Raw genomic sequence first — 18,010 nt, 5'->3', positions numbered from 1 at the left:
CTGCTGCCTCTGCAGGCTTCAGAATGGCCCAGAGAGGCAAAAAATAAAAATAAAAAAAAATAAAAATAAAAAAGCCACTTCCGGTTTCCCAAGGGAAATTGAAAGTGATATTTTTTTTTGCCATATAAGGTATTCTGAGGCCAGGGTTCCCCAGGCTTCCCCAGGCCTCAGAATGCCTTAAATGGCAAAAAAGTTACGTTCTCAAAAGCCAAAAGAGGCATTTTTTTTTGCCTCTCCAGGCCACTCATGTGCCCACAGGGGCAGCAGGCGGACACGTGCCGCCTCTGTGGGCTTCAGAAAGTCCTTCGGAGGGTTCCAGAGCATAGCTCTGGTCCCCTTTGGAGGGAGAAAAGAGCCAAAAAATCACAAAATTGATTATCTGCAATTTTCGGTAACAGCGAGGGGCCTGAGAACAGATCTTCTGCGGATACCGAGGCCCCGCCTATAGTACCTTGCATTAAAACACAAAAACTAACTCAGTCATATAAAAAGACGGGAGCAGAAGGCTCTGATTTTAAAAGCAAAAAGCAAACACACATAATACCAAATGCTCTCCCACTAGGCCCTCTAATGTCACACGCAGGGCTCTATTACTTTAAGTCATTGGCTCCAATCCTGTGGTCCATGAGACCCTGCGAAATGGACCATGAGGTCTCAGGGGAAGAAAAAAAAAAGATTACCTTTGGTCACTTCTAGTATCTCATCAAGTGAGTGCTCCTGAATCAAATTAATCTTCTCTAATTATTACAAATTCAATTATATGTTGTGTGTGCGTTGGGGGTTGCATGTGGTCCACAACTACTCCAATTTTTGTCTTAGTGATCCATGGGCTCCTAAACGTTGGGAACCACTGCTGTAAGTGATCATGGTAAAAAATCATATATACATTGGTCTGCAGGGAGACAAGCCATGGAAGGGAACAGGCCTTAGTTCCCCTCAACAGCACAGTTCTTTCACTAAATATATAAGATTTCTTACATTCCCTTTATACACAGTTGCAGGAATTCCATCTTTAAATACAAGGAGTGAATGCCTTTACATCTACTTTTGTCCTCAGCTACTACATTATACAAACTTACACTAGAAACTAGAATCAATGTTTACATTCTACTCATCCTATCCCTGATCTAAACACAGAGCTATTTTTTTCAGCCAGTTCCTTGTAATTCAAGTATCAGATGGGTAAGATCTTAAGTGTTAGCATTCCCTTGTTGGGATAATGGTTATGAACATGAGCACAAGGAACATGCGTCACACATGCAGAAGTGGGTGTCAAAACAACCCAGTAGGAATGTACTAAATTAGAAGTCAGAACCACCGCCTCTTCTCATTTGAACCTCTCAGGGACAAGCTGTAACATTTAAATGACCTTCTCTTCATATTAACTTTTACACTGTCCTGTTAAGAACTGATGGCTGCGAGAGAGCTCTCATTCTAAATGTGTTCAGAATCAAAAGGCAATGGGAAATGGCATGTGATGGGGGGTGAGAGGACAAGTGTCAGGTATACTGCAATTTGAACTACCATCCTGAAAAACCAGAGAACAAGTGTGCTAACCAGCCACCTTTAACAGCAAAATGTCATCTCACTGCCCAAAGAAAACACACACTGTACTTTATCATCTCTGATACTTGGGAGTTTTTATTGATGCTGTTAAGCTTTGGAGCTTTTCCTTCTCCAAAAAGCATTAAGAACATAGTAGCCTAAACAAGCAGATGAAGCAGTAGGCAAACAAACATAATGAGCATGTTTAGAACAGATTCCTGCAAGGCTCAATAATGTAAAATCCTGGCTGAACTAGGCATGCATGCGCCTCAAGCAGAAAGCCAGAGATGTACCCTTAGTTATTCCAATGTTTTCATTCAGTATCTGTCATTGCTTTAATAACCTCCCAATTAGAGCACTACAATGTGCTCTATATCAACCTGCCCTTGAGGGCACTTTGGATACTTCCATTTGGCAAAATCCTTTCTAAAAGAAGGGGTGCAAGGAAGTTGCACTCAGAATGGTTCACTAAGATCTGTTAGCATTACTAAGTATCTGTAACCAACCAGAAAAGGAATTAACACTGTGGTTCCAAATGGCATTATATTCCCCCACAAAGGTTCTGCAGTGCCCATCCCCATAGGCATTCTAAGTCACCTATTTGAAATCTGTCCTTGCCTTCCTGTTCCCAGATGGCAACTGGTTCCTTAATTATTGTTTCCACTTTGCAGTCAGAGTAATCCCACCATTGACTGTTCATTTATCAGACTATTTTTTAATAGGACAAACGTTATTTACTGAAGAAAAAACTCCTTTTCAAAAATGGATGTGCACACTCCTGCTTCGAAGCAAAGAGGATGATACGACACACAAGGCAAAATTCCAGCTGAGGATGGACAGACTATGTAGCAGGTCATAGTACTAGCTGTGTATACAGAAAATGCAGAGAAGGCAATGCAAAAAGGCAAGACATCACCCAGTCACCAACTGTCTCACAGACCACACCCTTAGGCAGGTGCATCAACAACTGTTTGCCAGGGTGAACTAGGTGGCCTGGTGCTGCAATTCCATTCAAAGTATAGTTTTTTTGTTTTGTTTGAGTGTGCGTGCATGCATGTTTTTAAGTCAATCATCACAAACCAGACATTATTCTTTAACGAGAGAGAGAGAGAGAGAGAGACAGAACAGTAGTCTGACAGGGACAACATCTTGATTTTTCAAAATATCTGAATAAATCAACAACATTAATTCAAAGAAAAAAAGTGGGGCTGGTGCAGAAGAAACCCATGTTGTATCTATTCTGGGCTGGCAAATCTGCACTAGCTTCTTCCAATTTACTTCCAAGTCTCATTCAAGACACTGTCATCTTTAAGGGCCTAAATGACATGGGGCCTGCATATTTGAGAAGACACTTTTTGAGAGAGGCATCTTCAGGTCCACAGGAACTGGGCCAAAGCTCAGTGAAAGACCATGTACTTTATATGCCAAAGATCCTAGGTTCAATCCCTGGCATCTCCAAATAGGGTTGAGAAACATCTCCATCCAAGAACTTGGGAAGCTGCTGCCAGTCTACACAGAACTAGATGGATCAATGATCCATATCATTAGAAGGTAATTTCTACAAACTGGTGGACAAGGCCTTGCTTTGTGTTCCCACATCCACCAAGACACAGTTTTGAAGTATGGACTAGGGCCCATTTTTATAGTGGAACATGCTCTTTGGAATTCCATAGAATTCTGTCTCTACTTTCATTATCAGAGTAAAGCTTTTCCAAGCCATGGATAATATTAGGTTCCTATTTGTGGATTAGGGGGCCCCTCTCTTTTAAAAAAAAAAAAAATCTCTGGTATGTGATGACTTACTAATGTTTCAGGACTAGAAGTGTCTATTCTAGACGTAACAACCAGTCAGAGCTAAACTAACCATGAGAGCTTTCCCACTTACAACCTACAAGCAGAAAGCAAGTATGGTATAGGATAGAGCACTGGATTTGGACTGGAGAGTCCAAATTCTAACCTCAGCCAGGAAACTCACCAGAAGACTCTGTGAGACTTCCTCTCATTCCTAACTACCTCACGACGTTGTCATAATGATAAAATGGAAGAACTATCACGCATATTGCCCTTAGCTCCTTAGAGAGAGAGAGAAAAGAGACAAATTACAAATGTGATAAATACAGTCATGCCTCAGCATCCGGGGGCGGTCTGTTCCCAGAACCCCTGCGGATGCTGAAACCCGTGGATAATGAAATCCGTGGGTCAGGGCATGCCAGACCTCCAAACATGAACAGAGCTGTGCTCCAGTTGCATTGGGAGGATGTTCTGAGGCCTCCCCATTGTGCTGCCTTCCCGGCCTCAGAAGGCCTTCTAAAGGCCTTAGAACGTCACTTCCAGTTTTTTTTGGGAAAACTGGAAGTGATGTTCTAAGGCCTTTAGAGGACTGACCTGTACAAATTCTTTCAATTCTGCCTTTGGCCTAATTCTGTAGATATGCAACATGGGTCTAAGACCTGCTGATATATAGCCACTAAGAAACCAAATCAAAAATCCAGATGTCATCAAGTCTTGCCTTTGCCAGGAGCCCACAAGCCAACCATGAGCAAGTTACTCCCTCTCAGCCGTAGCTCTCCCACAGCAATGCTACTTACTTTATAGGGTTATTGGAAGGGCATCATCAAGAATGATACATGTGAGGCACTGAGCATGCAAAGCACTATACAAATGCAAAGCATTATTAAGAATTCCCAGGTTCATATAAATGGAAAAGTGGCACAAGTGTGAACACAATACTTGGACATCTTATGCAGAGCAATTTCCTTCTCAATGACAAGGCACAAGCCACACTGCTTCCATTTCATTTGAAAGAAAAATGGATCCACTCTTTGGAAGCACATGTATGTTTTTAATGATGCAGCATAAGGAAAAAAAAAACAAGTTACCAGTTCAATTGTTCCTATTGTTACAAGGTTACTTAAGTAGTAGCACCGGCAAAAGTTAATCACTCATGGGAAGTAAGAGGTAATTTATAAGGCTATCCAAAGAGCTGTGAAAATAATGTCAAAAATATAGTATTGACTTCTGTTTTAAAACGAATTTATGCAAGTAAAAGTTAGCATTATTCCCACATTGTAAACTGAAGGCAACAGGGGAGAAGGTTTGGCATGGAGGCAACAACAGCTTTCCTGACCCTACCAGCAAGTTCAGTCTGGATGAGTGTGCTTGGGGTATGGTTTTTCTAAGGTCAAATATTCCTAAATCATATACTGGTGCACTGGGTTTTACTGAATTCTGACTAGACTACCAGAAGAATCTGTTAGCAACACTAATACTAGGGACAAAAGAGAAAAAGAGGCATCCCTCATATTAGCAGGGAATACATTCCCAGCCCCTCCCCCACACTGGATACAGAAACTGCAGATAAAAAGGAACTCTAGACTACTGTGGCACCAAGCACTCCTGTCTCTTCCTTTGTGGAACACTGGAAAAGGGAGACCAAGAATTCTAGTAGGAAGCATCCTACTTTCTGTTAGCATTCTGGCTGTCTCTCTCCCTCTAGCATTTCAGCTGACTGTCATGTTCCTCTTCTTGTGTTCTACAAAGAAAGAGACAGGACTACTTGGCACCACAGTAAAGGAAAACAAATAGGTAATGGGTGCAGGGACATGGAGAACCGTGGATAAATGAATCCAAGGATACAGGATCCACAGATATGAGGGGGGCATACTCTGGTATACATGAAGGTCAGAAATTGTTATTTAACAGACAAGTTGATTAGTAAAGCAAGACTCATTGGTCTACAATGTGACTGTAGAGGATGAAACAGAAGAGACGTTCTGCTTGCCTTTCTAAGTTTTCCCAACTCTTCATACCGGGGTGGGCAAACATTTTGGCATGAGGGCCACATCTCTCCAACACAGTGTCAGGGGCCAAGAAAAAAAAGAATTTATATTTCAAAATTGAATAAATTTATATAAATGAATACATTAGAGACAGAACTTATATGAACAAATGAATTTTGCTGAGCTTATTTATAACATACACGAGAACTATAAAACCGGCATGTAGAACCACATGAGAACTATCAACTTTTTGCCACACACCTCCTGCACAGTGAAAGCATACAGACCAAGCCACAGGGAGACATAAGTTGTTCAGAGGCAACAGGGAGGGGGTTAAAATACTGCCCAAGGAAAAGCAGAAAACACATGGAGACTATAAAATGCCTTGCTCTAATGTGACCTGCAACTCATGTCTGGCAGTTGCAACCAGCAGTTATGAACCAGCACAGACTCCAACGGCGAGAGGCTCATGGGAGACTGGGGGCTCCCCGCAGGCCAGATTGGGGGACCCTGAGAGCTGCAAATGGCCACTGGGCCAGGGTTTGCACACCTCTTCTTTATACAATTCATTTGGTGTGTATTTGTTTACATCATGCTCAGCAATTGTCCAAATCAACAAATCAACTTTGTCGTCCTTCTGAAGACCAAAATACTGTAGAACAGTGGTTCCCAAACTTTTTCAACTGGTAACTCCCTTGACCTACTGGGCCACTGGCAGCTTTACCAAATTTTCTGCTTTGTGAAAACCATACAAGAGAACATGGTAGAGAAGCAGATGATCTGCTTTCTGCCCACTTTTAGTGAGCAGGAAATAGATCAATTCAGCTTGCCTCTGCTGCAGGCAGGAGGGAGGCAGCAGCAGACTTGGGGGGAGGACTTTGCTAATACACAAACCCCCTCACTCCCTACCAACTACCACAGACACAGGCTACATCAGCCTGCTTCATGGCTAGCCCTTTTTATACACTTTGAGTAAGAATGTTGGTGTTTCTAGCAAAATATTGCCCACATATCTAGATCAAGCATTCGAGTTTGGCATGAACCATTCATATCACTTGTGAGCATTCATCTGAAAAAGTCACAACCATGACTTCATCATTAAAGCTCCAATATAACTAGCTATTACCCACATTAAGTTTCTCACTCACTAAAACCATTTGTCAAAATCTAAACTCTCAAATAGTTCAGCTCAACTTCCCAAGGCACACACGGTAGCTCCTGTCAAAGAGATTATAGTCTAAGTACACACAAGAGCAGAATGTGCTAAAGATAATGTACCTTATATTAGACCCTCTATTTGCTCCAATATTCTATCTCAAAACATTTAACTTTGAAGTATCTGTAAGTTGCATAGAAAATACTTGTTTCTACTTATGGACAAACTCAAAACATATGTAAAACAGTAGTCTCATGCTTGTTTCATATGCAGATTTGTACACTCTCCCAGTGTCATATTTTGACAGCCAAAGAAAAGCCTATTTGTGTGGCACTTAAACTACAGAACAGACATAATATCCACAAAATCTACAGAACAGCCATAAGGTACTGTTGAGAGGGAGAACTGGTCAGTTAATTCACTGAAGCCACTGTCAAACTACAAGAGCAACTATCTGTGCTGAAGATATTCACACAAGCAGCTTTTCCTCAGGCAAGAAACACAGCAATTCTCCATATGGTCACAGATTTGCACAACTATAGCTGTTAAGTGAACAACACAAGATTTTTTGGTGGGATGTAGTCACAGCTAGTTCTACACAGATATCTAGTTTACAGCTATTCATGAGACATTTGTAGATTAGTGACTTTCAGATCTGCAATGGTGGATTCACAATTATTTGTGCCATATAATCACTATGATATTGCATAACTCAAATGCATGAAATGATTTATCCCAAGACAGTATATGGAATAAATACGGGACAGTTTATACAGTATATGGTTTCTATATACTCTATACCAGTGGTTCTCAAACTGGTGGGTTGCAACCCACCAGTTGTGTAATGCTTCCCCTGTCCCTTTAAGGATTTAAGAGGCGAGGCAGGGAAGCAATCCCCAGGATCGTGTCCCTAAGGGAGGCAAGGGGGGGGTGCTTTCACTTACTTGGACTCAATAGGGCTGCTGAAGGCTGCAGGAGGTGCAGAGAACCCAGCCTATGGACTGGGACCTCCTGTTTGCAGGAGGTGCATTGCAATTGCTGTTTCAAGATTCCAAGCTTTGGGAAGCCCAACGGAGAGCTGCAATGGGCTCCCTGCACCTCCTGCAGCCCTCATTGAGTCCAAGTAAGTGAAAGCACCACCCCTTCGCCCCTTGACTCTCCCCCACAAAGATTTACCGAGGGAGTAAGGCTCCCTCAAAGTTTGAGAACCTCTGTTTACTATTTTTACATTCAATGAAGTTGTATTTTGCAGGATTCAGACAATGGGAACTGAAGTAACATAAAATTTAGTAGGACCAATAACGCTAGAATCTAATACAATACACTCAAATTCGCAGGCATCTTGACAAACAGAAATTTTTCCAGCACCAGATTATATACTATGTTGTTTAGGGACTAGCATTAATAAGTTCTCAACAAGAGGAGTCTCCTCAAACAACAACTTATCAATCAAAACAGGAAGCAGCCAGTATAGATGGCGGCAAGCTGGGAGTCAACAAGATTGGTATACGCACACTACAATTATATCAGCATACATATAACCATCCAAAGGCTGCCTCTAAAATAAAGACTGAAACAAGACCAGCCTTTGGTCACTCATTTTCTCAGGTATAGGTGTGTAGTGGATTTCTCTCTCTCACACACACACCCCGGGGGGGGCCCTCGTATCCACAGATTTTGTATCTGCGGATTCACTTGTCCACAGGGCCGTGTGCATGTCATCTCTGGAAGGTCTTCTGAGCCCAGCAGAGACAACGCACATCCACCTACAGCTTCTGCCAAGCTCAGACTGACTCTGGGTGCAATCCTAACCCCTTATGTCAGTACGTCCCAGCCAATGGGACGTGTGCTGCAGCCTGCAGTTCGGTGTCACTCACAGAGGCCTCCTCAAAGTCAGGGAATGTTTGTTCTCTTACCTCAGAGCTGCATTGCCCTTATGTCAGTGCTGGAAAGTACTGACATAAGGGATTAGGATTGCACCCTCTGAGAGCTAAAAAGGTTTTTCAAAAAAACTGGAAGTCACCTTTTATAGCTCTGAGTCAGTCTGAGCCTGGCAGAGGCCACAGGCAGACACGCATAGCCTCTGCTGAGCCCAGAGGATGCACTGGAGGTGAGGGGAGGGTGGGAGGGAGCGTTCCCTGGTACTCGCCGTTTTACTTAACCATGCGGGGTTCCAGAACAGAACTTCCACAGGGGCATACCTGTATATATATTTCAGTCTGCAGGTGCCCTATGGGAAGAGCCAGTTTATCTGAGGAAGAGAAGAAGTCAACAGTACCTTTGCTAACAGGTCTGGCATCATCATGAAAATACCTGTAGGAAGAATGTATCTATAGATGGCACCTACAGCCAACCCTTCTCATCCATGGTTTTTCCATCCACGGATTTGACTCAACACAGATGGCCACCACAGACAAGAAGAGCCCTGCCGATCCTTTCTTTAAAAAAAAAATGCTATTTACAAACTGCTTTTATCACCATTATAGAGTGTCAGAGTGGCAGGCAGGCAGCCTCAGGCAATTAGAACAGCTATTTCCAGGTCGCACCATGGCCACAACCACCCTCCCTTGGCCACCCCAGAATACAACGTGGAAATGTTTAAATACTTCCATGATGCATTCTTCGGGGAGGGGGGGCAGGGCCAATAGCAGGGGTCACTTCCTTTGGTGTGACCTGAAAATAGCCATCTTATCGCCAGAGCCTGCCTGATACTTTGCCGTTCTACAATGGTCACTCATCCTGTTGGCAGCAATGGGCAGAGCAAGTGGAGACACACATCCATGAAGTCTTGATAAGTTTCAGCTAGTAATGAGAGTTCAGACACAATGAGGGAAAACCTGCTTCAGGAGCTTACCAGACTCCTTTCTTACCAGTCAGAAAGAAGAAAGGTAGACTCTGACCTCTGCCAATTTGCCAGGAAGATCCTAACCAAATTTCCAGTACCAATGTAACCATGCCAACAGAACGCATGTGGCATTCTGCAGTTGGGCAGGGGGAATAGTCACAGAGGCCTCTGCAAAGTAAGGGAATGGTTGTTTCCTTATCCCAGGCTGCATCAGCACTGGAAAGCTGGTTAGGATCGGGCTGTAAGTTTACTCAAAGGAAAAGCCAAAATCTAGGCCAAGACAGACAAATTTGCTGTTCAACACTTGAAAGACAAATAGAACAAACTATGAATCCTATATAAACGAACCCCAGTCATTAGATGAAGTGACAATATTTTGAGACAGTAGCCAACTGTATCCATGAGTGGCACTATAGCATAATTGCAAGCTATTGAAAAAAGAAAAGGGAAACAAGGGACATAGGTAGTAGGGCCCAGATTCTTGGGGAGATGTGAAAAATGGAAGCTCCTCCCACATACCTCCCTCCAATTTTCATCAGACACACAGCAGAAAATTAGTTGCAGAATTTTTTCATATCTCTTGCAGCTTCCCTATGACATCACTAGCACATGTGTTGTTTATTACCATAACATTCGCAATATAGTAATTTCATCTATCATGCCTTTCCCAGGTATTTTAGTTTGGGAGGCTAAAAGGAAGAAAACAGATATTTCCCTAACAACATTAATATATCTCCCCAAGACTGGGCCCATTCAGACAAATTAGGAAAACCTATGCGCACAAAAATGTAGTACAGCAATACCTTGCACTTTCATCTGGTTAAGGACCAGAACGTGGACGGAAGACAAAAATTGATGAATGTCAAAGCATAGCTTTATTTAGCTTGCAAATTTATTTTGGCCAGCTAAAAACATGAATAACTATATAACGCATGTGAATAACTGCGAAACCTAAATAAACAGATATAAGAGAAAAACATACGTGAGAAGGTCAACTAATATCACACAGGCCAAAACACATTTTGCTTCCTTAAACGTTACACCAATTCCTGGGTATATTTGGGGAATTGTTTTGGAGATATAGTATAGCCTCTTTAGTGAATGGTTCACGCAGCTTCCTCATGAGGAAGCCTACACCACTAATGAGGTTATCTCCAAAACTAGACGTGATAGGGCAAAATGGATGCCATTTTTGGAATCGGCACCCCAAATTCATATCAAACCACCATAAAGTTTGGGAAAAACCTTTCTGATCCTCAATTTTGTAGGCCTGTGTCATTGAAGGTTGGATAAAAGAGTACAGGAAGTGGATAAAATTTGAAATGTGATTACAAAGCAACAACAGACAAGTGGATGAAAGGCAAGGCATAATTGCACCTGAATAGATGGGGTTCAGATTAAATTTAAGAATTACCATTCCATACAAGAGATGCATACTGCAGATAGATTCTTTCATCTCTGTCTCACTTTCAGAGCATTAAAAATATTGAAAACCTTAAAAATTTGATGAATTAGGGATGTCCAAACTTTTTGGCTAGAGGGATACATCATCCCTCTGACACTGTGTTGGGGGCCAGGGAAAAAAGATTTTATTTACATTTAAAATTTGAATTAAATCACATAAATTTTCATAAGTATATATTAGAGATGGAACTTATATGAATGAATGAAGGTCTCGTGATTGCTCAAGGCCTATAAAAGACCTTGCACAAAGCAAGGCTGGCCTTTCCTTTGCTGCCGCTTCATAGAAATGAAACAGCAAGCAGCAGTGGGAGTTCGCAGCTCTCGCAAGTGGTCAAACAGTTGGCCTGCACGCTGAGAGTAGTCACATTGAACCCACACGGACTCCAGCAAGCCTCCAGAGGACCAGAGGCTCATTGGAGACTGGGGGCTCCACGCAGGCTAGATTGGGGATCCCTGAGGGCCGCAAGTGGCCCCCGGGCCAGCGTTTGGGCACCCCGGAATTAGACATACATAAGTCAACCTTGTAGTCCACACCAAAACCACAACCAAACAATAAACTAAGAGTTCCAGGACATACTACTAACTAAGCCAAAGGGAAACACAAGATGAGGTGCGGCAGAATTTTTAACAAAAGAAAACAGTACAAAACTATAGCTGAGATAAAGAGTCTACAGTCACATAAGATTACCTGAAGGTCTGAGCACAACAGCATGGAGCAGATGATACAGTACACGGCAATGTTTAAAGTTTTTCTTTTAAAAACTATAGAAACACCTCCAGGATGAAGGTGACAAACATCATTAACTGTTAAACAACACTGCAACAGTAAACATGCAATAGTATTGGAAACTTAGTTTCAGCAAAAAGTAGTATATAATGGGTAAGGCCAGATAACCAGTCATTTGGACACTTGACTTTTGGGTGCAGGTACCCAGGTGTGAAGCATACTCCAAAATCTGACTTTTATGCAGAGGACAAGTGAGAACAGATATACCTGTGATGTCAATAATACACATAAGAATCAGATATGTCGGTAAAGGAACAGACATGAACAATATACCCATTTTTATTTAAGGCAGAAGCTATTTAAGAAAGAACAGCTACTGGAAAGCAGATGGCGCTGTCTCATATGAGAAATAAGGGATTATACCAGAAGTTCTGGGTTCACACAAAATAGCTGGCATGAGATGACTAGAAGGAATCGAAAATGACATCATAATATTAGACAGGGTGGCCAGACGTCCTCTTTTATCCAGGACATGTCCTGTTTTTTAGTATCCTGTCCTGAAAAAAACCCTAAATGTCCTCCGTTTCTCTGTGAGTGGGCCCCTGCAGGAAGTGCATAGGCTTTTCCCCTGTGAGCGGGCCCCTGCAGGAAGTGCATAGGCTTTTCCCCTGTGAGCGGGCCCCTGCGGGCAACGTATAGCCTTTTCATTAATAAATTATATGTAATATAATTACATTTAACACTTAAATTATATATAATATAATTAGTTAAATAATTTTAATTTAATATAGCGCTTAAATTAAGCACACAAAATCAATATACAGGTGTTTTCAGCCTTTATTTTGTCATGTCTTACGTTTTTCTTGGACAGCCTACGTTTTGGGGCGCCTGGTCCTCTTTTGCGGTTGTGACATCTGAATCCCCTGATCTGAGAGAACTAGTAACAATAAAGCCCAAATGGAAGCGGGCACCAATGGGGTGGCACAGGAGCTGACCACAGACGGACAAGAGCAATACCGCATCACTAGATTTCAGGCCACATATGGGAAGGCGAACATCTCAAAAGGGTGTTTGCAAGAAAAAGTAAGAGCGCAGCAATCACGATTCGCAGTCCAAGCGCAAAAAGGGTACGAAGAGCCACAATGGGCACAACCTGAGGGAGTCCCCAAGGCCTCATGGCAGCTGGCCTAGGCAACCTCACCTGGGCCAAAGTGTGGGAGCGCACACTGACCCACAGCAAACAAATGTAGCAGGCCAGTTGCTGTAAAGACACACAAAGGACAAGCTGGCAGGTGGGCACGGGAAGCACTGTCAAGGGACGGGCACGGCCAGAGCACAGGCTGGCACGAAAGGCTGAGGACCAAGGGGCACAGCGTGGGGCCACACTGGGGAGCTGACATCATCAGGGGAGCGGGCGCACGTCACCTCTGACCTCGGCCCCTCTCCCTCTCCTCCCCCCTCCAGGGCGAGGGTCGGCCCCTCCCACCGCTGGGCAAAGGGGATCGCTGTGACGCACTCAGGGGCCCTGTGCGCGCAGGAGAAAAGGGGAGGAGAGCCTGCGAGCGGGAAGAAACCAACAGCCGCAGCCCCGTCACCGTCGCTGGAGATGGGCCCGTCCAAGACCCCCCCCGCGCAGGAGACTCGATGGGCCGGCCCAGTTCTTCCCCACCCCTCTTCTCGGGTCACTCACAATCTCTCCTCATCTCCGCTCGGCGCCGCCGCCATTTTCTTCGCAGCGAGGAACCCGCGGGGGGAGGGGGGAGACCGAACCGGAGAGGAAACCCGGAGAGCGAGGCCCCGCCCACCTCACTGCGATTGGCCGGCGACACCCATCGATTAGGACTCCTCGGCGGAACCATTGGCCAGCGTTTTCCTCCACGGGCAAGGCTGCCTCACTCCTGGCGGCCGTTAGAATTGGCGGGAAGTGCTGTCAGTTACAAGGATGGAGAGAGAGCGGGGGGGTGCTGTGCGCGCCGCTTCTGATTGGGCCGCGGCCTCAGCGGTCTGTCCGCGAGGGGGCGGGGCGAAGCGCGGGCTGAGGGCTTTTGAAATGTAACGGATTTCATGTTTTTGTTTTGTTTTCGCAGGGCCTCCCTCCGCTGAGGGCAGCGGGCAGCCGCCCTTCGGCGCGCAGAGCTCCTTCGGGGGACGAGGCCGCTCTCGGTGCGGGCCCCGAGGTGCCCGGGCCACCTTTCTCCGGCACTAGGTGGCTGGTCCCTCCATGGGGGTCAACGCAGCCTGTGACATCAGGCCTCCTCCTGCGCCTCGCGTGTGGGTCAGGCGGCCCCGTCAGTGCGCCTGGTTCTCACTGAAGCCGCTTGTGGGCAAACAGGCCTGAACTCATCCAGCCCAGGGTGACCACATCCCATGGAGGGCAGGTGCCCACACCTTTCACCCTGTCTAGAAGAGGGAGTGTGGGCAGCTGCAGCCCAGCGTGGAAGGGTTTAAAAAGCTGCACCTGCCCACAATCCTGCTTCTAAACAGTGCTCAAAGGTGCAGGCCAGCCATTTTCAACCACTGCGCCATGGCACACTGGTGTGCTGCGGATGGTCCGCAGGTGTGCCACATAAGTTTGTGCCACAGGTGGGAGGATCTATCTAGTTGGGCCACTGAGGGATGCAGGCCCCTGCTGGCAGGACAGTGTGCCTTGTCAGTTGTCCAAAAAACAGATGGTGCGCCTTGACAATTTTAGTGCCTTGTCTGTGGGCCCTGAGATGAAAAAGCCTGGAAATCGCTGGCATAGGCCCCTCCATTGGATCTGCCCGCCCTGATCCAGCCACACAGGAAATGCGCTCATAATGATACAAAGGTGACCAATTACTACAATATATTTGTGGTACTGAAGAAGTATCTGATCTCACCAAGGGACTCACAGCCCAGTCCTTTCCTGGGAATAAGCCCCATTGACTCTAATGGGACTTACTTCTGAGTCAGGTGTGTCAAACTCATTTCATACAGAGGGCCAAATAGCATTCATGAGGCCTGCTGAGGGCCAAAAGTGATATCATTAGGCAGGAAGTGATGTCTTTAAACAGGTCATGACCAAAAATAAACACTTTTTCTTACTTGGGAACTCATTAGCTGCAAATGACAGAAGAGAAAATATACATATCTTGATCATATTCAAGATATGGGAGAGCTCAATTTTTAAGTGGGCTGCACTTTCAGCAGTAACACCTCAGCATGGCTCAGCAGCTGAGAGCCTGAGGGCTGGGTAAAAAGTTTCCACAGGGCCGCATCCGGCCCCTGAGTCTTATGTTTGACACCCCTGGACTAAGTCCTCATGATGTAATTTTTTTTCTCTTTTCCTAAAATAGCCACTTAACCACTTAATAGCAAGGATTATCCCAATTCCACCATGCCATGCTTTGCTACATCTCCACAAGAAGAACACCTTATAATGGATAATGCTAACACAGCTATGACATATATGTATCCACAGCAGACTTTAGCTGACCTGCATAGGAATTTTGGAAAGTCCCAGAAACAACAGAATGGCCATATATATATATATATATATATATATATATATATACACACACACACACACACACACACACACACACACACACCATATATATATGGTGTACCGAGTATACCAGTACCAGCTACATCAGGATGGCCAATACTAGAGATATTTATTTCCAGTGAGTAAGATTGGATTATAGCCTTACTGAATGCAATGGGCTTACTTCTTAGTAAAGTACATAACACCGTTTTCAAACACCTAAGTAACTATAAGCTTAGGGACATGATGGTTATTCAGGGGTAGCATGGCTTTGGTGGCAGTTGTCTAAGAGGAAATAGTGCATATTCTGTAGTTATGGATGGAGGCAAGAAGTACAGCAAAAATCTTCTTTCTGACCTGTTCAATAAGGCTACAGCTAGACAAACATATAAAACTTACCATTCCTACAGTGCCATCATAGTTCGTACAACAAACTGCAGTTATCCCAATATTTTGTTTGGGTTGAGGTTTTTCACTTCTACTTCTGGATAGGGTGTGTATTATGTTAAAACTGAGAGTAATGAGATGTACACATTAGATATTTGAGTTCTGACCCCAGTACTTCCAGCTCACTCTTGAAAGCAGCTCAACATTTTCCTTTGCCCACTAGTCGCCTTGCCACAGTTCCCAATGTTTTCTCCCCCTCACAAGACTTTTGCACCTCTAACAGATTGTGACAAGCATAAATGTAGCAGGTGGGTATTTTCCTTCACCATATATATGAGGAAAGCCTCACCCATCAAACAACAGCTTGTCACACAGTTGTTAAACACAGAGGAGTCTTGTTAGAAAAAGAGATGGAATTCTATTTTCTTGTTAAGCATTTTCATAGACATATCAAAGCCATCCTATTGCCATCCTAGTGATGCCATCAAAGCCATCCTATTGATTACAGTTATGCCTTTTCCATCCAATGTGACTGCACAGTCATGCCAGATCGTTGTTATTGTTTTTTTTCCCAACAAAATCACAGCCACACTGTGACCAGAGCCAGATTCACCTTATATTTCTGCATATACATGTCCTTAGTCACTGAGTGGACTGACAATATAACACTATAGTCACACAAAAATACCTGTTTACACACACAAATACAATCACACAGTTGTATCCATACTACTTTGCCTCAACACAGGCTTTGGGGAAATGAAAGCAATTGTATTTTATGTATTTTAATTATCTGTCCTATTTCATAACTAGTCACAGTTTACAACATTTTAACATTTCCTCCCCCTTGGCTTATTTGTCCCCTTTTAAAATCTAATCACTTTAATAGACAGAGTTAATAAACAAAAATAAATTCCCAAGCAAATGTCTCTCCCACATGCTCCTGCATGTCATGTGATGAAAGAAGAAAGGTGAGGAAAACTGTACAAATACTGTATACTATGTAATTGTACAATACAGTTTATCCAGTTCAGTTGCTCCTTGAGTGCATTTAACTCTCCAGCACACCCCATTCCTGACTGTGCTAGGCCTTACCATTCACTACCAAAACATTGAGACAGCTCTCTATACAAATATTTCCATTTTGTGTATGAATTTGCTTCCAGTTTTGCCATGGACAAGAAGAACAACTTTTTTATTTTTATTTTTTATGGAAAATGTTTTAACCAGAATAACACATTTACGGTAAAATGCAGTCTTTACACAATGGCTTCAGTCCATCACACACTTATGTTCATTTTAACTATGTTAAAATTCATTCATTTCACCATAGCCCTAAATAAACTGTAATAAAATCACTGAGCTTTACTTTTGTGTAATATGTTCAGGATCAATGTATTAGTACATTTTTGCTTAACCTTAAAAGCCATGTTTTCTTTCTCCATCTTTGTAATATAATTGTAATGAGCTAGAATAGACTGGTAATATAGATCATATTTACACAACCTTAATCCTTTAGGTTTTATTTTATATTAACAAATGCAGGATAGTCTAATATTTTTGTCATAATGAATTAATCTGGAAAACATAGTTAAAAAGAAAACATTCACACAAATAGAAGAAAAGCAGCTCAATTGCCTTGTCATGAGTAAAAAACACCCTTACACAGTCTATTTTGCACAGGATTGTGGTCTACAGATAGCACATTTTGCTGCACTGAAGGGGAGGATGCATTTCAATTTATGTAATATGAAGACTGCTGATAAATGACTCAGATTCCCCCCCCCACCCAGAAACTGGTGCAGAGAAGGCTTGCCATGTGCTCTTAATTTTAAGGGGCATTATTATGAAAAGTTGTCCTTGTTCCAAAATAACACAACTTTATAGCACAACATGGATATGTGTCATTTTGGGAACTCTACAAAACCATGAAGGCCACAGACCAGTTATTAGATTTCTTAATTAAAAGTAATGTTGAATACTGAATTGACAATTCCTGCTGTAAACTTATTACAAATGTATGTTTAATTATCAGCTAATGATGACCCTATAAAACACCAACATTTATTGCTTGCCCTCTTGCCACTCAATCATCCTGAGTCCTTCATTAGAGAGCAAACCAAAGCTTCTTTAATATATAGTGGTATTTTCCTTTGCTAAAAAAATACCTGTTAAACTAAATTATTGTATGTCTGCATTGTTCATGAGGACAACCAATGTTTGTTTTAGCCAGGATAGTAATGGTTCTAGTGTTGGACTTAGACCTGGAAGATCCAGGTTCAAATCCCTGCTCAACCATGAAGCTTCCTGGTTGACCTTGGGCTAGTCACTATCTCTCAGCCTCACCTACTTCACAGGGTTGATGTGAGGTCAAAAGGAGGAGACAAACTATGTACACTACCCTGAACTCCTTGGAGGAAGGGCAGTAGAGAAATGTGAAAAAATAAACAAATTATAAATTTTCAGGAGATGCTCCACCCTGAACCTGATATTTAACACACCCACCCAATTAAGAAAAGCAAATTGGGGCAAGAGCTTTCTAAAGAGAAAATTGTTCTTATATGCATGTGCTATTTTTCCTGCTAAATAAGGAGGGCAC

The 18,010-nt window shown here is 43.2% G+C and overlaps 1 protein-coding gene across 1 annotated transcript in view; it reads right to left on the bottom strand.

Annotated features, from left to right (window-relative positions):
• MECP2 (methyl-CpG binding protein 2) overlaps positions 1-13,273 on the bottom strand; it is a 77,237-nt gene extending 63,964 nt beyond the window's left edge. The window contains exon 1 of the mRNA XM_066614414.1: positions 13,207-13,273. Within this exon, the coding sequence (XP_066470511.1) occupies positions 13,207-13,241 (35 nt within the window). The 5' untranslated portion in view covers positions 13,242-13,273. The remainder of the gene's footprint in view (positions 1-13,206) is intronic.
• Between the last annotated feature and the right edge of the window lie 4,737 nt (positions 13,274-18,010).

This window comes from Tiliqua scincoides, chromosome 2 (genome assembly GCF_035046505.1).
Source record: "Tiliqua scincoides isolate rTilSci1 chromosome 2, rTilSci1.hap2, whole genome shotgun sequence".
Lineage (NCBI taxonomy): Eukaryota > Metazoa > Chordata > Lepidosauria > Squamata > Scincidae > Tiliqua > Tiliqua scincoides.
The sequence above is the reverse complement of the archived record's forward strand: the minus strand, read 5'-3'. Positions and strand labels throughout refer to the sequence as shown.